The sequence below is a fragment of the Alosa alosa genome, chromosome 7 (assembly GCF_017589495.1).
Source record: "Alosa alosa isolate M-15738 ecotype Scorff River chromosome 7, AALO_Geno_1.1, whole genome shotgun sequence".
Lineage (NCBI taxonomy): Eukaryota > Metazoa > Chordata > Actinopteri > Clupeiformes > Clupeidae > Alosa > Alosa alosa.
In genome coordinates this window covers 28407424-28428739 of record NC_063195.1, presented here as the reverse complement: position 1 = coordinate 28428739, position 21316 = coordinate 28407424, and the positions used below count along the sequence as shown (strand labels likewise).

Sequence of the window (21316 nt, the reverse complement as noted above, 5' to 3'; positions counted from 1 at the left end):
TACTGACAAGCAGAGTTTTTCTGGGTAACAATTGACATCAGGCTGATTAAATAATTGCAGGATATTCATTTTTGCTGTATGTGTGTGTGTGTGTGTGTGTGTGTGTGTGTGTGTGTGTGTGTGTGTGTGTGTGTGTGATTTGGAGGTGCAGGAAGTGGAGGTGGCGTACCATCTCTTTGTCATGTTGAAAAATCATTGGCTTCAGCCTTTTACCATGCAAGGACAGCCTGACAACTACCAACTGGGATGAGATTCACTAATCACTGCCATCACCCACTCCATCAATGGGCCAAAATTGCCCTGCTCCAGATTCTGTGTGTCACACCACAGAGTTTCACAAATTTGGCTCTGTGGTAACCACGGGTGATTCTAAAAACGCCTGGTGTTGTTGGTGATGTCCAAAATCATGGCACCAATCTCTCTCTCTTTATATTGCATGTCAACTTCCTCTGAAGACCAGTGGAGATTCTGCGTTTCAGGGTTAATGAGGGTGAGGTCTTGTGTTAATGCAAAGCAGGGCCATCAGGTCGTGAAACGCGCAGTAGCAAGGGGGTCAGCTCTGGAGTCCTTTTGGTTTGGGCCAAATATGAGAAGGCAGCACGTGCTGGAGCTGCCAAGGCCTTTATAAAAAAATAGCTTCATCCATTAAGACATGTAATAGCCTCACACTAATTTAGCAAAACATTCACGGAATGGGCTTTTCCAGGGTACTGCGTGTTCCATAAAGGCATTTGTTACCGCAGCTTGTGACATGCATAACTGCCATAGTTGCCTCTCCTTTATTATTACTTTCACAGCCACAAGACGTAGGGCAAGAGCCAGAGCCGCCAACGCGTAATGATTTGACGACTACAGGGCCATATGTATTACCCAATATTCCGCAGCAAACGCGCAAAGTGGTAGCGCGGCGTGAGGTCTAAACGCGCCCAAGCGGAAATGCTCGCTCATATAAATTCCTACATTTTCGCTGGTCGGAAATGTTTTCTTTTTTTTTCTTTTAATCACATGTGTTGGTTTGTCGTTTAATCGCACTTCCTTTACGCACGAACGCGCGCACACAGAAACACACACACATACAGACACATACACACGCACGCACACACATCTCTGTTCTCACTCCAGTAGTCGCTCACTCCCTCTCACTGTTATGACCCGCAGCAGCACTGTGGTGGAGCGCGCTGGTGCAGCACCGTGAGTCGAGAAGAAGCTCCGGAGTGCTCTTCCCCTTGCCACTTCTTGTGTGGGATGCTGTTGCGCCAGCCGAATGGCGACAGCGACGTAATTTTAGCCGTGGATTTGAACGCCTCGAGCACCGTACGTGTTAGACAGTTAGAGAAACTCTCGAGCTGAGTAGGGAAACAGAAACATAACGCAACGTAAGGCAAGCGCGGCGCGCGTCATGAGGCAATGCCTAACCGAAAAGAGTTGCTTATGATGGTAAGTTCTTTTTCCACTCTTTTTTGTTATTATTATGATGTTTGTTTATATGATGTAGGCTAACCTTCGTAACATAACATTATTCTGAAGTGACCTTATTATTGGATGGAATGATTGGATGGATAATTCATGTTTACATGTACTGTTTCTGCACGGTGGTGTATCGGTCTCAAATCAGTGTACACATGTGCAGGTTTTGTACAGTTGCGCATGTTCTCCGTTTGCAGTGAGCATAAACATTAGAAAGTCAGCATGTATTTTCACTTTTGGACAAGCAAATGCTTTCTGTGGGGCTGTAGATTTCTAGAGTCCGGTTTATTTTCTGTGTCTTTCATATTGATCATGGGTAAGAAATAGAATGAAGGGAGAAAGCAATACAGGGGCTGGTGTGTGTGTGTGTGTGTGTGTGTGTGTGTGTGTGTGTGTGTGTGTACCGGCTGCAAGAAACACTGCCAAACTGGGAGAGGGACCGGTATGAAGGGGTCAACTGTAACCAAGGTAACAACAACCTGTGTGTGGTACCAGACCAGCCTATGCATATGCAGGTGTGAGATCTCTCATCACACATCACAACAACCAGCTCAGAGCAAACACACACATTATCATCTTACTAGAGGCAGAGCAGCCATGACATACACACACACACACAGAATTGAGGAACACCTTTAAGGTTAGACCCTATCACAGGCTGAGAGAGTGTCTGCCCTCTGAACGGAGGGGTGGGTGACTGAGGGGGGCTGCTGTGTTCTGGAATGGGTGTTCTTTGGTAATGGATGTGATGAAGACACCAGACGCGGGTCCTCTGTCACTGTCAACGAAGCCTCTGCCCCTTTATTGATTCCAAATGGTTCACAAACTCCTGCTGAGACTCAAATACATTTCTTCTCTCTCTCTCTCTCTCTCTCACACACACACACACACACATTCTTCTGACTTTCTCATTCCTCTACTGATTTACACTGACAACATTGATTCACACTTAATTCATCTCGTCCTGATCAATCGGATCCAGGAGTCAACATCTGTTCACATCAGCCCCCCCTCATCTCTGCATACACACACACACACAGAGAGGGGGAGGCTGAAGCACTGATGAATACACTCACTCGTTTCTCTCCTCCTCCTCATCTCTCCCCCACCACTGCCTCTCCCTCTCCTTCTCCCTGCCTTTCTTCCTCCCTCCCCCTCTCTCTCTCCATCCATCCATCTATACCTTCCTCTCTGAGTGCAATTAGCGGTTCTTCACCCCTGCCACTCTCCCCCTCTCCAGTTAACATGTGGCACCTCTGGATGCAGCTGGAGATAGAGATGCTCTTTATTTAATTGCGCGCCAGCCTGCCTGGCGAAGCCCCACTAATGGCTTTCATTTGCCAACCTGCTCGTTTAGCCAATTTGGCAGCGATTTGGATGTGTTTATTTGCATTCTGTCATGGGCGAGGTGAAAGTGGCGACATGCGGAAAGGCTTACCCAAGACCGGCGTTCAACTGGGCAATATGCTGTTTGAGTTGTCAAGAAAATAGAACAGATAAATGATCTCGAACCTGCCACGAACGATGAAAAGATAATGCATTTTATGCATCACAAGTCTTTCTCTCTGGTGACGGTCATAAAAGTGTCAACAATAAAAGGCAATGGGAGGCAATAAAACGCATAGGTTACAAACACCGTTTTCCTTTCATGCCTTCAGAATTAGATCCTTGTTTTCCAGTCCAGAAACATTTTTAATTGTAGAAAACATAAATGTCATGTCACATCTTTAGTCAGACACATCCATTATGCAGCTCGGCCAGCAGAACAGATTTCACATGGTTTCAGATTTCAGTATGCTACAGTATGTTAAGTGAATATGTATAGTATGCCAAACGTGTTTACTGGGTTGTGGTTTTAATATTAACTCTTTACATGTATTCTGGTATATGGAAAATGTACACTGGATATACAAAACTAGAAGGGAAAAAATCTTACATAACACTATGGGATATGTTTATGACATAACACTATGGGATTTGTTTATCTATCACCCTTCACCTTTTTTCAAAAAACTGTCTTGGTTGGTTTGTCTTATACCTTATAGATAATATTATTTGTTGTCCTGGCAAGACAGAGGTAGAAAATGTTCTCTGACATGCTAGGCTATATACAGTGTGTGTCTACAGTGGTATAATTAAAATAACAATAATAATAATAAAAATGTCAGATCATCAATATCTCAATAATGTCCTGAATACATTCAGTATAGTATATATAGAATTAAAATCAAATCCTATCCTATCCTATCCAATGAATAATACACAGCTGGAACTGCACATTTTCCTCAGCTGGATAGGAACTGTTTTCAGCCTTTTTGGACTAGGTAACTCCTTGGACTAGGTGGACTCCTTTAAGAATACACTCTCATATACTGATAAACAACGCATTGACCATGCACACATCAGACACAATACAATAACTGATGGAAAGGAACAGTTGTGGGCGTAGGTGGAAATGGCTTAGATTGAGGCCCTCATCTTCTGGCGGAGATTAATTTGTCAACACTGTATTATTATCGTCGAGAATTCTGGCCACACAAAACAGGCAAAATGCCAGTGGCAGTTCAAACAAAACTTCTACACGCACACACACGCACGCACGCACGCACACACACACACACACACACGTTACCATCGCCAAGACGCGACGCGATGCCCAAGACGCCATCGCGCCGCCACGCATCACACACACACACACACACACACACACACACACACACACACACACACACACAGACAGGTTGTTATGTGGGCATTCTGATGTGGGGTGCATGGAGTCCAAGATGACGTCTCTCTCTCGCCCCCTCCCCCTTCCTCTCCCTCTCACCTTGCCGTGTCAATTTGCTGTCAACAGCTGCCCACATTCTCTGCACCTCTATCTCTGTGGGTCAAAATGACACTTACAATCTTGTCTAAGATGTACACACACACACACACACACACTCATCTTCATATTAAATTCACACGCATAAACACCCATGTACAGTGCCAACGCCCGGCCTTGACACCCAACAGTAAGTCCCCAGTTTTGTCATTTATTCACTCCCTCTCTCACACACGCACGCACGCACGCACGCACGCACGCACGCACACACACACGCACGCACGCATGCACGCACGGACACACGCACACCTCCCATCCCCCTCGTCAAAATGTGCTGTGTCCAAGAGTAATTGGGCATTTGAAATGACTCCCTGGAGACATCGTTGTGTCCAGTCCAAAGTTTCCCTTGAACAGTGTCAACTGCAAGACTACTCCACGGCCCCCTGGAGCCGAGTGGGGGAACTTCCGAGGGCCGATCTCATGAGGGCCCCCTGTCAGCTAATTGGTCTCCATTAAAACACCGTCTCATTGTCAGGGGCCTCGATGGTTACGCTCCTCTTCGACACACAATCACTGCACAGGATGGCATTTTGCGCCCCTTAAAATGTGATTTTTTTTTTTCGGCGGCCGGCTCATTGATCCTTATTTGAAAATGCCGACTCGAGGACATCTGTTGTTCCTCGTTGGTGGAACACACTGCCAGTTCCTACAAGGGCAGGGACATGCTTCTCCATTTTCAAAAAACTCCTGAAGACCCAGCTCTTTAGAGAACATCTCCTCTCATAGCAACACTTACAACAAGTCTTACTGATCCTAGCACTCACCAGCCGTCTTAAACTGATAAGTAACTGTTAAAAACAGCACTCACTGATGCACTTATTCTTACTGTACTCTAATGTTTTTAAATTGTCCTAAAATTGTTGAGAATTGCTCAAAAACTTAAACTGTTTACCATGTTGTTAGTCGCTTTGGCTAAAAAAGCGTCAGCCAAATGTAATGTAATGTAATGTAATGTAATCAAAGACAAACCAGAACGCTGCTACCAACCACCTCCACCACCCACCGCTTATTAGAGCTAAACAATAAGCATGCGCTCCCTAATGGCGTCAGGGCAGTTATTCGCTTTTGAAAAGCCACATTTTATCTACTGGCTTATTTTTTTTTTTTTTTACAAAGCATATATTTATTATTGACAATCAGACAGGTCCCACAAAAGGCCGGCCGGGGCTGTCTGAACCGTATGGCCGCAGAGGTCAGTGGGAATGCTCGCACTGAGTGTTCTCTGATGCTCTTCACACACCAATTAATGCCCCAGCATTCTCTGGACCTCCGCAGAGCGCTAGTAAATGGTGTAGCTACACAAAGCGAAACGACACTGACCATCTGACTCAGAGTGTGCTGAAATCACCCACACTGACCATCTGAATCAGAGTGTGCTGAAATCACCCACACTGACCATCTGACTCAAAGTGTGCTGAAATCACCTACACTGACCATCTGACTCAGAGTGTGCTGAAATCACCCACACTGACCATCTGACTCAGAGTGTGCTGAAATCACCCACACTGACCATCTGACTCAGGGCCCGTCCACACGGAGACGCTTTTTAGGTTAAACGCAGAGGTTTTGCTTCGTCCTGGCCAAACGAATCCTGTAAACGCACTGCCTGAAACCGCACTTTTCTGAAACCTGGTCCCAGAGTGGAGAAATCTGAAACCGTAGCCCGTTTGAATTAGTTTTAGACAGCTTAAACCGCGACATCCTGCTTGCATTATCGATGATGTCATCGCCACACCTCAGCTACCCTGGACTTGCACTTATAGTATTGCCTAACAATACTAGTTTTCATACATGACATTACCTACGATTACACTCCGTAAGATAAATATCACAACTGGTGCTGCGCGGCTGGATAGCTTATGACTTGGTGGACTGAACACTGTTTTTTCCGGTGTTTTTAATGCATTCTAGCTACTGTACAGTGACGCTGCGAGAGAACTTAAGTTATTAGGAAAGTGCGGTGTAAGTTTAGGCTACATTAATTTGTGCGTAGTGCCAGTGTCATTCATTTATTTTACATGTCTTACAACTTATATACATGCATTCACAGTCGAAAGGAAATCAGATATAAGCATACAAAGGCGCTTAGAACTCACGTTAAGCCGATGGTAGCACACTGAATGCAAATCACGGCGATTTGATTTGATGCAGGCAAACGTATTGACTGTTACTAACAAAGGTTTTATAGCAATATTATAAATGTGGCGACAGAATAGCCTAGAACTTGGGTAAGCCTTGCGTTTAGTAGCCTAATTGCGGTGATAGCCAAAACTAATGTGAATCACGGACTATCCTACAACCAAAGAAAGTAAAGGTGATTAGTAGGCCTACCTGCGTTAGCCAAATAAAGGACGGGACTGCATCCTTCACAAACCGTAAAATAAAGTTTATTAGTTTTACAGTTGACTACAGTTAACAGTTCACCATCAGTCCACACAAACAATTCTGGTTTCCTTGCACTAGCCATTTTGTCATAGCCTATTCTGTCTGTTTGTAAAGCACAAACTTTGGTCAATTTCTGTAAAGAAACAGTGCCACCTATATGCCTGGGGTATGAAGTAATGTGTTAAGTCGTGTTGAGATGGATCCGTTTGGACGCAAATATTCTTGATGCGGTTTCAGGGAAGACGAAGGAAAAAAAGATCGGTTTCGTACGTGTGGACTAGCCCTCAGAGTGTGCTGAAATCACCTACAAGGAAGCATGTGAATGCACTTTACACACCATTCTTCAGAGCACTTAATTATTATTAATACTTTCGACAGTTTGCCGGTTAAACCTGAGGGATGATTCTCTGCGCTTGATTTTATGAAATGAATGTCATTAGTTATTTGCTTATGGATGCAGTCATGTTTCTATCATGTGTTTGAGTTGAACAACTGTGTTCCAGCTAAACCATGAGATTCACCTCAAGCTTGAGAAAGTCATTAAGACGTCAGCAGAAGCTTGGCAGACTATCGTTTACAAACCCAGAGACATCTGCCCTACAGTTTTGATGACACACATGAATGTCTGCATCACTGAACTGTACAGTACGTGTTCTTCCCTTTGTGGTCAGGGGCTGATGTTAATCTCAAGACGTAAAACATCTGTCCAGTTCAGATGTTTATCTGTGGTGACTTCACAACCTTATCAGTGGCTCCATGTCCCGGCAACAGATCAGACCATATATCAGTCCAGTCCAAGCTGTCAATCAACACTAGTCCCCTCCCTCTGATCTCCACCCTACCTACCCATCCATCCACCCACCAAACACTCACCCACCCCAACTAATTTTGGACACCCCACATAAATCAGCCGGGGCCAGTCCAGCAGCCCCCCAGTCCCCATGGCAACGTGCCCTGATGATCCACCTCTGGACGACGACAAAGGCAACGGGAACAAAGGCGAGAGGTGGTGAAGGTGGTGGTGGAGGGGTGGAGGGCACTTTGGCTATCTCTCTCTCTCTCTCTGGCACGGGGAGATTGCACCTCTCCTTATTGTGGGCCCTGGAGATTAGGCTGGTATCTATTGTGTGCTTCATTAGAGTCAGCAGCGCCGACCGGAAAGGGGGTTGCGAAGGGCTGCACTGTATCACCGCCATAACAGGCGCGCCGGTCACAGCAGTGTGTGTGTGTGTGTGTGTGTGTGTGTGTGTGTGTGTGGGTGTGTGTGTGTGTGTGGGGTGTGTTGTGTGTGTGGGTGGGTGTGTGTGTGTGTGTGTGTGGGTGCGTGCTCGTGCTCGTGGGTGTGGGTGTGTGTGTGTGTGTGTGTTGGGAGGGAGGGGAGGGAGGGGAGGGGAGCAGGAAGCTAATGCTAGGAGACTGAGGGAGCATGGAGAGGTCTCTGCTCGCACATGGCACTCTCAACCAAGATGCTTCCTCTCTTTTCAGTGAACAGCCCCCGAAAACCCTCACGAAACACTCCTGAGCCAGAGGCGAGGAAAAGAAAGCTTTTATGGCCGCCCTTTCTGTGTGTGGGCATTAATAAAGTGAAGTGTGGGGCTAAGTGAAGAGGAGATGAAGTGAACAGGAGAACACTCCTGCCCTCCTCTCTCTCTCTCTCCCGCTCGCAGCTGAGCCTCCTTCAGGTACAGCGTTGGTGGCCCTGTTGCCGAGAGATCCTTGAATGGCACTAGAGGCTTGGTGGTGCATCAAATACGCTGGAAAATGGCCAGTGTCTTTGAGTGTGCTGTGTCCAGCTTTTACCTCAGACTCCCCTCATACTTAACAAGGAACAAGGAAGCCTTGTCTGTTTGAGGAGCTTTTTTCTGTGGCACTAAGGCCCCTCTCCTGCCTGAACATGAATACATGGTGTGCTTAGTACCTATGGACATCGCTAACATAAGAGTTGAATTCGGTTGAGTTTTAAAAACACATTTTGTAATGTTTGACTAAATCTTCCTCATATTTAACATACTCTTAGTTCAGTATGGAATATTGTGCGGTCTGAGAAAGAGAAAAAAAAAACACCAAGACATTGGAGGGGAAAAACATTCCAATAACATTCAACCAATTAAACTTTGAGGGTATGGTAGTACGGACAGAGGAGCATATGAGGATATTTGAAAAAAAGAAAGAAAAAAACACTGACTTCACCTTTGGTGCTCTAACTATAATGCAACAGAAATGATCAAAGACCGTTTGCAGTCTTATAATTAGTATGGCTAATGCCAAGAGACTGCACCAGATGGTGAGTAAATGTAGCCTACTTACCACACAGCAATCTCAATTTAAAACCAGTCCCCACTAACGATGTGTGATTCTTCTAGAGCCTTGTAATCACTTACAATCAGGCTCAGTTTGTGTGCTAACAGTAAGTGAGACTCTTAAACACAGCGTACACAATCTATCACCCATTTGCCCAGCACTTCGTATCTATTTTTAGATCCGTCTCAGTGTTTTGCCAGCTCTCCAACACAACATGTCAGTGTTATGAGTATAGAATAAATATGTAAAGGAATTGGACTGAAACTTGACACTCTGCACTTGTCCTTTTCCCTCCCAACACTTTTCTTTCTTTTTTTTTGCCTCATCAATTGGTGACTTTATCAGCCCGTGGCAGACCAGACCAACAGATGCTCCGCATGAATGGCTGACTGATTGGAGTATGTGCTCTTGTCCACTGTGTAGCTGGCCGTCTAAAAGCAAGCACTGGAGATCTGAACCCAATCAGAGGGCACAAATACAAATCAAAAACTATTTTGTTACAAACTAGAAATACTGGCTCATAAAATGTAACAAAATAAAATACAAAATACTGATGTGAAAAAAATGTATTTAAGTAAAATACAAGTAATTAGTCATTTGGAAATACAAAAATACCCAATCATGGTATACCAATTTTTTTAAATAACCTACAAGGCATATTATTGAAAACGTATCCCCAAGAGACAAGACATTTTATTATCTATTTTCTGATTGGCTGGCAGAGGGCTATTAATTCTGTACACTGGGGCTCCTATGAAGTAGATCTGGTAAAAATGTAACCAGCGTCCCATATCAATGTAAACGATGTTTGAACTGACAAGAAGCAGACTTCGTAACAGTGGAATCAACTGTAACATAGCAAACTACCCACCATGATTTCCCATAACCAATGAATGTAGTACGACAAATTTAACAGGTCGGCCTCTTTTTTAACTAATCTGCATTTGCCTTTTTGTGCTATAAATGCATGCCTATTGCCTACATACATGACTGGCAACATGGGGGACAAACAGAATAACATCCTGTAAGGTGTCCCGATATACAGAATTAGTTAACTTGGTGGAGAAAACTCTTTCTGCATCGGGGAAGTCTTTGCGTCCGTCTCCTCCATTATTTCTGCAGACCTCTGCGGATGTTATCCCTGGCATACATCCTCATGTCAAATCCTTTAAGAGGTTTTAATACTGTCCTGTAGGGAGAATGAACATCAGCTATTAGGTATTCAAGGTCAAGGGGTCCATGTCCTGATGTTCTCCCTCAGTATCTTATCTGTATCGTTTTCAAATTTTAGTCTTGTAGCACTTGACACACCTGACAATTCAAGCTCCTAAAGTTTGTTACTTTTTATTCTTTTTCAACTTTCAATGTTGTAAGGGGATGATGAAACAGAAAAAGACAGATATAATGGTTTAAATGGTCTAAAGTAATTACATATGTATTTAAAATACATATAATTAAAATACTGCCCATGTCTGTTGTTGAAAAATAACAACCTGCCAAAATGTGGGAGGGCCTCATCCTCTCTCCTATGCTTGGTCAACATGACCTAACCCATAAGAAATGTGAATCAGGCATGTGGCAAAAAAAATCCCTTGTGGTTAAACATAAGACGAATGAATTAACGTGTCCTCAACCCTCACAAATAAATGTGCTACGGAAGAATAAAGCAACATAAAATTAGCAGAAGCCCTGAATAGGTGGCAGCTGTCATCACTCGCTTTCGTTGTTAATAGGCGCGCCCGTGTTTTCAGCCACGTTTGGGTGTGCAGACGGTGAGTGCGCGCTCCGCTGCTAATCCAATCTCCATTCCCCGCTAGTAACCATTAGCCAGCCAGCAGCGTTTGGGAGTGACGGACGGGCAACTTTCATTATGAGGTGTTGATAGCAACCCAATAAACTCATGCACACACCTGGGTGTGTTGCAGAACCCACGTATGTATGCGCCGCGTGTGTGATTGTGAACTCGATGCATTAATTTGTGACCATAAGCCACATCCGGCACATCTTAATGCAAAGTTGTTTTTCTTGAGGCTTGGTTTTTTGTTGTTGTTAATGCTCCAGAAGATATTCCTGAGTGAACATGGTCACTCTCAATTCTCAATCTTCAACCGCTGTGTACATTGCATGTAATTGGATGTTTACATTCACTTGGTTTTAATATCTGTTATGCCCTGTGGCTTCACAGCACATGTGAGGGGTATACTAGGAGTGCACCTGCTGACATCCCAACCTGCAAAAAGTCATTTCATGGAGGTAGCCCTCCCATTTTAGGGAGGTAGCCCCTATAACCTCAATCACCTCAATCACCACCACCCCCACTGACATACATCACATCTCTTTTTAATGCAAATGTGAGGTGCTGATGGCCACGGATAAGTTAAGGCCTACTTAAAGAGAGTAGAGAAGTGCTGGCGCCGCACACTCCATAGCAATGTTTTTATTAATGATGTTTCAGCCTTGGGCCTTATGATCTGAAGAAGGACCTTATGATCTGATAAAGGGCCCAGGCTGAAACGTTATCATTAATAAAAACATTAATATGGGGCCAGAGTGTCCGGCGCTTCTGTACCCCCTCTCTATACATCACATCTCTTCCAGAACCTCCGGGAGTCTTGGGAAGTCTGTGCCTGTCCTGTGACCCATGCAGGGGGAATCTTATAGTTAACGGTTGTATCAGCGATTTCAGGCCCAAAAAAGGCCCAAACATAAATGATCACATTCATCTAATCTTTCCTAACAATCCGCTAGCTGCCTGCCCCATAAGCAGGCCGTCAAAAAAACGCGTCTCTGTTGGCAGCCTAGGCTCCGAGATCTGTACACAAAAACAATTGCTACCAACAAGGGTTGGCAACCCACTCAAAGGCAAAAATAAAGTGTTTCAACCAATAACCCGACGAGATGCACGTTTAGGAGCGTTTTAATTGCACGGGAGGGATGGGGGAGGGAGTAGCGCGCTAGCTCTCTGTTTTGTTTGAACATCAACAGAAGTGATGTATCCCGCCATCGCTGATACAACCTTTAACGCTCCTCTCCTCTCTGTCTCTCATTTCACAGTGCTGATGCCCTGCCAGTGTCTAAGGCCACCACTTCCTCCACCTCCGCAATGCACCCAGACATGGCCACTGGTCTCTCCATGATGCCCCCCTCCACCCTGTGGGAGAACAGCTCCTCCCTCCCGGGGGACGACTCCTACCTGCTCCTGAACGACTCCTCTGGGAACTGGACGCTAGTGGCAGGGGACAGCGGCGGTGGCGGGTTCATGCCAAGCGTGGCGGGCATGCTCATCTCGCTGATCTACGTGACTGTGTGCGTGGTGGGCCTGGGCGGCAACACCCTGGTGATTCACATCGTGCTGCACTACTCGCGTCCCGAGTCCATCACCAACATCTACATCCTGAACCTGGCCATCGCCGACGAGCTCTTCATGCTGGGTCTGCCCTTCCTGGCCGTCCAGAACGCTCTGCTCTCCTGGCCGTTCGGCTCGCTCATGTGCCGCCTGGTCATGACGGTGGACGCCATCAACCAGTTCACCAGCATCTTCTGCCTGACGGTGATGAGCATCGACCGCTACCTGGCCGTGGTCCACCCCATTCGCTCGGCCAAGTGGCGGCAGCCGCGCGTCGCCAAGGCCGTCAACGCCACCGTCTGGGCCGTCTCCATGGTGACGGTGCTGCCGGTGGTGGTGTACGCCGACGTCCTGCGCGACGGCAACTGCAGCATTGTGTGGCCCGAGCCCGCCGAGGTCTGGAAGGCCTCGTTCATCGTCTACACGTCGGTCGTGGGCTTCTTCGCACCCCTGCTGGTCATCTGCCTGTGCTATCTGCTCATCGTGGTCAAGGTGAGCGCCTCGATTTCCCCCTGAGAGGGGATCTGTCCCTGATTAAACTTGACCATCAGCCCAAGAGACAGAGCAAGGCGAGACAATAAACCCACACATTGTTTTTGTCCGCAGTACTAGCGAAGGGGGGGTTTTACATTGTCAATGCACAGGTTTAGCAGACCAGATTAAGTCCCTGCTGCATCCTAACCGCAGAGTTGTCTAGCCATGGACGGACGTAGACTTGAATATCGATTTTTCGCTGCTTGAGAGTCTCATTAGATGTAATCTAGAATTCTCTCACTAAAATGTGCTTCCCTAGTTCATTTCTTCTGAGCCGTGTCTAAGCTGTGGAGTTCTCCTCAGAGAATAAGTCATGCTTCATCATCAGTATTTTTTTTTTTTCCCTGGACTGTCTTTAAGAGAGTTCTGAAATGAGGGTTTTACCCTTGCACAACTCTAATTGGCTCCCCTCTGTGGCTGGCAGCCCCGACCTCATTAGGAGCCACTGATATAGTGAACATTTTATGTTTGGAGTGGACATTTGGACAGACACCGTGTGGCCACTGTAAAGTTACCAGAGAACTGGTAGTTAGTGGCTCTGATTTCAGTACAAGGTGACAACCACAGAGGAGTTAAGAGGAGCAGAATGAACATAAACGATGTTAACTCATGACACTTCTTATTATACCAGGGACCTTGATGATGCATATTACCATGGATACTAGTTAGTGCACAAATCTTACTGTATGACTAATTCCAAAGTGAAAAATTGTACCGAGCACGTCACTGTCCTCTCCATTGAGTCATTTACTTCCTCATTTGTGTTCCTTTTTAATAATATGGAACTCAGCCCAGCAGGGGAATGTCCATTCTATTCTTGTTAAGACTATAAGAGCAACCACAGCGACCGTTGGAAAACCGAGACAGTTGGTACGGTGTTTGATTGCCCTAACTGCTCCAGTTTGAGACGTTCTGCGCACAAATAGACACAAATGCTTTGTTGTAATGTTAACGTTGTAATGCTAATACACAGGAAATGACTGTAATGCTAACGAGGCTTTTGAAGGACAGTGAGATATACTGTACCTTCTTCAAAACTCACCTGCCATTGATTCACCTGCCATCTTTTCCCTGCAGGTGCGGAGCGCGGGGCGCAAGGCCCGAGCGGCCTCGGTGCGCCGGCGCAAGTCGGAGCGCAAGATCACGCGCATGGTGGTGGTGGTGGTGGCCGTGTTCGTGCTGTGCTGGCTGCCCTTCTACGTGCTCAACATCGTCAACCTGCTGGTGCTGCTGCCGCCCGAGCTGCGCGGCCTCTACTACTTCGTGGTGGTGCTCTCGTACGCCAACAGCTGCGCTAACCCTATCCTCTACGGTTTCCTGTCCGACAACTTCAAGCGCGGCTTCCGCAAGGCCCTGTGCCGCTCCTCCCGGAGGGTGGAGAGCCAGAGGGCAGGCGGAGGCGGGGGAGCGGCCGGTCAGATGACCGGCGAGCAGCAGAGGCGCCCAGGGAGGGCAGCCACCGTGGGCGAAAGGCACCTGCCCGCCGAGGAGATGCCCAAGTGGGAGCTGAACACCCAGAACAGCTTGATAGCCACCGTGAACCCGGAAGAGGAGGAAGAGGAGGAGGAAGATGGGGAGGGAGAGCAGGAAGGGGTGACACAGGAGGAGGAGGAGGAGGAGGAGGAGGAGGGGGTGGTGTCCAGATGGTGGAGATCTGCAAGATCGCGCAGAATGGTAACGGGTCAGTGGAGGGACCCAGGGGACGCTTCACACAGACAAGGAAGCTGGAGGCAGGCGCTGCCCCAGGGCACGAGACTAATAACGGGGATCTGACGCCAAGGGAAGGCCTCGGCTCGGGGCCCACAGTGGTCATTCCCCTGGTGGTCAACGGAGCCCGGAGCGGCAACGTCAGATCTCTCCCCGACGTCCCTGTGGAAAACAGCTCCGTGCTCGAAATCAGCTACCTATAACACGTTACCTGACTACGAGCTCTGAATAAACCTGACTATAAGTCCTGGTGTTCATTAGCCAGGTAATCAGGCTGTGAATAGCAGCTGAAACCCTCAGGTCCATGAAGGAAAATAATTTGAAGGAAAAAAAAACAAAAAAAACACACTAAGGATAGGCCTATGTAGATTTAGAAATGACTTCAAATCCTTTGACTTAATAACATGACTTTCTCTCACGACTGAACAAAAGCATGACTGTAGACAGACGTTGGCTCAGTTCCAGCAGAGTTTACAGTAGGTTCGCACTGGAGTAGAGGGGGATACGTGTTGTTTGTGTACTGGTATTCTGTAACCATCACACGCTGCTGTACAAGCTGCCTCATTCACGCAGCCATCACGGTCCGCTTAGTTGTTTAACATGTAAAACAAAGTGTCCTTGTCATCACTGTTGGTTTTCCGCTAATCAGTTTGTTTTTCTCCCCGGATGTTCCTGGTGGAAAGTGCCTCACGCATCAAAAAAAGAAAAACCTTGCAGCGATCATACATTAGGCGATCCACGTCCTAGGAAATAAACATGGAAAATAATCATGCCAGCTTTATCTCTGGAGAGAAAATGAAGCTCATTTTGCTGAAGGACAACAGGGTGTACAATTAAAGCCAATTTCAGTCTTCATTAAAGCCAATTTGCCGTCGGCTCCTCACGCTATTAGGACCCGTGTGCTGGCTTCTCAGAAATCCCCTAATTGATCCCAGCGGCTGCGCCTAATCTCCGATCGGCAACGCCGCTGAATGGCGTGGACCTGAGCTGCCCTCCAGGGCTGCACGCCGATCGGTTGAAAACCGAACAATCACATCAACCATTGCTGACTGAAGGCTCTGTGGAAAAAACGGGACAGTTTGGCGAAGGCGGGAAAAAGAGCGTGCGTGGCCAACCGCCATTTTCACGTTGCCTATTTTATGCGCTTGTGGAGCTCACAATAGGTGCACCTGAGAGAAAAGAATGCCATTACAGCTTAGGTACGGCTATTAGACACTGCGCATTTGGGGAGAGAGTTGCGTGCCACGTGGACATAATCTGCCGAATAATTACACTTGTCAGAGATGACTGCCAAAACATAATTTCACCAGTCACCCTCTTGCAGAAGCTTGACGTGCATTTCATGCACACTCAATATAGAGTACATGCCCATTAAATCCCCAATAAAGAAAAACCAAATATGTACAACCTTAACACAACAGCAAAGATGGGATAGCATGCAGATACACACACGTCCAAATTTTTGAAGTTGTAAGAAGAACTGTCTTCTCTTTCCCCTTCTTAATCTGTGGCATGGTTGCTTTAGAGAGAAAAAACTATGACAACGTGTTTATTTGAAGGTTAAGTGGGAGTCCTGTATTTAAATTTGTGTTTGTGACTTTCCAGTTGAGTGGGCATTGTGCTGCTAGCAGCTATCATGAGTTGTGTGAAGTGGCAGATTAAAACATGCTGTGTTGAATTCACTTGTTGGATGCTGTTTTTGTTAAGGAGAATCTTTTTTGACAAACAAAAATTAAACACAACCAGGAAATGCATCACTACGTCCAGACAACATGCCACCATTACTCGCCCAGAATAGATAATGGTCACATTGTGCAGGTCGGAGAGACACTTTGACGTTAAGCCACTGCGAGAGCTATCGATTTGGAGAAAATATAAAAGAAAAACAGAGGCTTTGGCAGCAATTGAGGTGGGCTTCGGGCAAAGTGAGGTGTTCAGTTCACATGAACAGACTTCAACCATACAGACACTATTTTTCGAAGAAATAAATAATGGCACCAGCCTACCTTTAAGATCCAACATCAAACAACACTTAAAAGACATAAATGTGTGCTTATTCATGAACACCATGCAGTAATAGAGCAGGAAACCCATGGATGATGGGGAGGAGTGGGGGAGACAGAGCGAAAACATAGGGTTCGGATTATAAGACTGTTAGGCTGACCAGCAGATACAAATCAGCTGCTAGAACCGCATAACTGCAACAATGCCTTTGCATGCTCAAGGCTACTCTAAATGAGATGTAAACACATAAAGCACATAAATCTAAATCCAAGGTCCTTTATGTGAAGCAACCAGATACCATTCTAGGCAAGAGAGCTACTTTCACACATGTTCCTACCCAATCCAATCATTCCTTTTTTAATTTCTCCTAATGAAAGAAATATTGAATTGCAATTTACTGACAACCAAAAAGACCAAATTAGGTATAATGGAAGAAAATCACGATTGATGAGCTACATGGGGCTTGGGTATAAAGCACTAACCGGTCATTTGGTAAATGTCTCTCCCTTGTGGTTCTAGCCACACATCACACTTGATTTATTCCAACAATATTGAGATACTGACCCAACACAAATGTACAAGTTCATGGTGGTTTATTGCCTATAATCCAGATTTGCATGAGGGGAACCCATCTGCAGATCTGATTAAAATAAGGAGCAGTTACAATGATTTCAGTCTTTATCAAATAAAAGGAATATATGTAGGGGTATCATTTCCATGTGTGTCAAATGAGTTAACTTTTCAACACTGTAGGTGGCTTTTTTTAGAGTACTTGTTGAGAGAGGCTCCTCATTCAGGCACGACGTCACCAATCCACTTCAGGTAAGGAGGGTTTCCCTGGTCAATGGGCAGGCTGATGACTTCGGCCACTTCATAGGGGTGGTTTGACCTGCTCTCAACACAGAGAGTCAGACGTCAGTCAGAGGAGGCTTGTTAGTCAGGAAGGACATAAACGGTCAACTTTAGCCCAACAAAGGGACAGTTTGCCCTACACAGGGCCCATTTAGTTTACTTGGTCTTACCTGACATACTCTGCTAGTTCTGAAACTTTGGAGCTCCTCGTCTTAATCATCTGTGGGCAGACACAGGGATAAAGACACACTTGAAATTCAATGAAGGGTGCTTTATCAAATTATTCAACTACCCTTCCTGTCCACTGTGTAATTAGACTCATAGACGGAGTCATACATTTACTGATGCAGCAGGGAATTCTTCAGTAGCAGAACATTTTATAATCTAATGGCAGAATTTAAAAAAAAAAAAAGTGTCTCACCATCAATACTTCACTGTCTTCCTCAATCTTCCCCTGCCATTCATATCTGTATGAATACATGAAGCAGCTGTGTTATTAGCCTACAGTGACAAGTTTAAATTTATCCAAGAAATACAGATTTCAATATCTTTTTAGGGAGATGTGGTTAATAACCGAACTAAAGTAGCAGTGTCTGAGGTGAGGTCGTTATATTAAAGCAACCATGATCGCTACACACACACACACACACACACACACACACAGCTCCTTGGAAACAGTTAACAACAGCAGCAGTCATTGTTTCCACTTGACACAAAATGCAGAAAAGTTCAGATCAGAGTTAAAATTCCTTTACTACTAGGCCAGCTGCCATTAGGCCAGATGGTGGCGACATTGCAGCTCTCTGACCATCTGTTGGCAAGTCTACAAATGTATCGATTATTTGGTTGTTGACCTGCTTTTAGTGAAACAACGCCATTATAGTGTGAACAGCTGGAGGTAAAGCAGTCTCAGTATCTCTGCCTCAGACATCTGGCTCCAGAAGGACCCAGACTACAAAACATCAATTTCAATGTACAACAGAAATACTACAATTTCTACTGCCAGACTCCTTGCTTTTGACACTTAAGAACACACAATTTTGTGCTAACTGAGTCACAATGTATATGCCTTCAGCCTGGACAGGTAACACACATCTTCACTGATCAAGCAGACCTGAGACATTAAATTTGGCCACCATTTTGCAAAATAATCAATATATTTAATACACATTTTTGTCTCATCCAAAACACTGGACATCACTTACATTGATGTGATTTTAGGCACTATGTTGACACAGGCAGCTAACTTCTTTTCCACAATGCCACTGAGAAAAGTCAAACAGAAAGGTTATTGATGACGAGGTCACCAAATAAATGGTAAACAAACAAATATGTCTAGCATAGAGGATACCAGACAAAAAAAGTAATTTAGCCTAATACTAAATAAAGCACATTTCACTGGGATGGTGAATTACACTGAAATCCATCACAACTTCAAGCATTCACCCTGTGGACAATAAGAGGAACTCAACAGGCTAGATAATTGGTATTTCCATTTAACAGGCTAGATGATTGGTATTCCCATTTAACAGGCTAGATGATCGGTATCCCCATTCAACAGGCTAGATGATTGGTATTCCCATTTACCGGGCCAGCTCTTTGGCTACTGTGTCATTGGGACACGTCACGAAGGCTGCGGAGTGAGTGCCTGAGGTGTAGGTTTCTGAAGCCATGGAGAACGCCCGCAATCCCACAGTCCTCAGCAGAGGGAGCATCAACCCACTGACCAACACAGTCTGAGGAAAACAATGCAGCCCACAGGTCAGTTTATAGAGGTAAATACACTGACCAACACAGTCTGAGGAGAAGCATGCAGCCCTCAGGTCAGTTTCTAAAGGTAAATATACTGAAACTAAAATGTTTATGTATGTAAGTGACTGATCCAAAAGAACTTAACACATAAACATGGCATTAAGCCATTTGCAGCTTGAGGCCAGGCACATGCAAACACCAACAGGAACATAAATATACAAATAAAGCTTATATGTGAGCATAGCTGGCAGATCTGTTGGCAAGCATTCTGGCTCTGGCCCTGACAATAACATCAAATATAAGTGTTTAAACCCAGGAGAGAGTTTGAGAGGAACATGGAGAAAGAGATAGACAGGGTTAAGATACTAAAGCATCGCTTCTCAACCTTGGAGTCGGGATCTCATGTGGGGTCGCCTGAAATTCAAATGGAGTTGGCCGAGATATTAGGTCTATCTTACAATTGACCAGTACATTACATAAAAATGTATATGCATTTAATTAAAAAATATGAACATCGTCATGATATCCAAGTTAAGTAAGTCATCGGATCCTTCATTACAATCCAGCTATGTAAAAAAAACATAGACATCCTGCATGAGATCATCATGATAATGCTTGATCAACGTTCCAAACAAAGTAACAAAACAACCAGGCGAAACAAACAAATTAGCTTGCTAGGACATTTCGGGAAAATACCGCTCTCAACTGGATGTTACAGCAGAGATGAGATGCGCTCTCTCTCACATCATGTCGTGAATCACCTGCCAAAAAAGGTTGGGAACCACTGTCCTAAAGGAACAGACAGAACTGGTCTGGTCACGCCCACCTAGATCTCCTTTGACATTTTGTTTTAACCAGGCTAGCATCGCCTTGCAGCTCATGAAAATAAGAATGTGAAATATATAATTTCATCATGTGTTTATGACTTGTGATACTGCCATTTTGGAGTACAGAGTTTTTCAAATCAGCGAGTCCTACTTTGAAAGACTGACCATCACTATGGAAAATCAGTTTTCTTTCTCTCTCTCTCTGCTACCTCCCTCGTAAGTGTGTCGCTTACATCACAGATGAAACCCGGGTTAAAATACGCACCAAGCATAAACATCAGCTTCTTCACTCTTGCATGCCATAGATTTTGTCTTTACTTGAAAAGCATACAGGCACCGAATGTTTGCCAACTGTACTAGAATCAACACAACTTACCACAACGACGGTTTTCAGAGTTCCACCTTGCTGACTGTCAAGAAGTCCAAAGCGCATTGCCTGACAGCAACGTTCAGGTTATATCTATAACATGCAAACCACAAAAAACTGACTATGATATGAGTTGAAAACCTAGCCAAACCAAGAATGCAACACAAGATAGTCTGCTAGCTAGATTACTCGCCCATGTGGGCAGGGCACTTGGCTGTATGCAGTCTGACTGACTGGGTATGTCTCAGTAAAAAACACAAGCTTCTTCACTCTTGCATGCCATAACTTTTGTCTTTACTTGCAAAACATACATGCAACCTACATACAATCGGTGAACGTATCATACTTGTTTCAACCATAGACTGTAAAACCGACACACATAAACTCATCTACGTACCAGTTCAAAACGCACAGCTTCAGATTGATAACAGCGGATGCCGTAAATCACAGCGCTGCTAGAAGAACACAAATATATGACAATTTACAAACATTGGTTGCATTTCACTGTAAAACTGATACATTTGTCCATTATTGCTCCATTATTGGTATTTATCGGTCATGAAGTAAACGTATTCATAGTCACAAAAAACGCACTTTACACCAACTGTCGCAAACGCTAACAGGAAGTGTAAAATTTTGTTTACGTCACCTTTTCTACCCTTCTTCCGCCGGCAAAACCGGGATTTGCAGAATAATTCAGTGTGGTGGCGTTCTTTTAAATCATCTTCCATCCACCACGGGTTTGTTAAATGTCCATATTTGATTAGATTTCCCTTGGATCGTATTATATATCACGTTGGTTTCATGTGATTATTTTTCTGATAATAGGAGTAAGTGTGTTTATAAACGAGGGACCTTATCACTAGCATTAGCCGACCTACCCATCTATC

General features: G+C 45.1%; 2 protein-coding genes across 4 annotated transcripts; one reads left to right on the top strand and one right to left on the bottom strand.

Moving 5' to 3' along the window:
• Nucleotides 1–1201: 1201 nt before the first annotated feature.
• Nucleotides 1202–16302, top strand: si:zfos-169g10.2 (somatostatin receptor type 5). Its single transcript, XM_048249038.1, has 4 exons — nt 1202–1437; nt 12092–12875; nt 13995–14453; nt 14561–16302. The coding sequence occupies exons 2-4, from the start codon at nt 12141–12143 to the stop codon at nt 14825–14827; spliced, it is 1461 nt and encodes a 486-aa protein (XP_048104995.1). The 5' UTR covers nt 1202–1437; nt 12092–12140; the 3' UTR covers nt 14828–16302.
• A 902-nt stretch (nt 16303–17204) lies between these two features.
• LOC125297048 (protein CutA homolog) lies at nt 17205–21161 on the bottom strand. Of its 3 annotated transcripts, XM_048247194.1 has the most exons (8): nt 21021–21041; nt 20824–20878; nt 20436–20519; nt 19068–19216; nt 18686–18745; nt 17902–17947; nt 17651–17700; nt 17205–17517 (listed from the first exon to the last, which is right to left on the bottom strand). In XM_048247194.1, exons 3-8 carry the CDS (start codon nt 20490–20492, stop codon nt 17418–17420), a joined length of 462 nt encoding a protein of 153 aa, XP_048103151.1. In that variant the 5' UTR covers nt 20493–20519; nt 20824–20878; nt 21021–21041; the 3' UTR covers nt 17205–17417. The 3 variants fall into 3 exon arrangements, with proteins under 3 accessions (XP_048103151.1, XP_048103148.1, XP_048103150.1); XM_048247191.1 differs by lacking the exon at nt 20436–20519 and having other exon boundaries at nt 21021–21161; XM_048247193.1 differs by lacking the exon at nt 21021–21041 and having other exon boundaries at nt 20824–21004.
• Between the last annotated feature and the right edge of the window lie 155 nt (nt 21162–21316).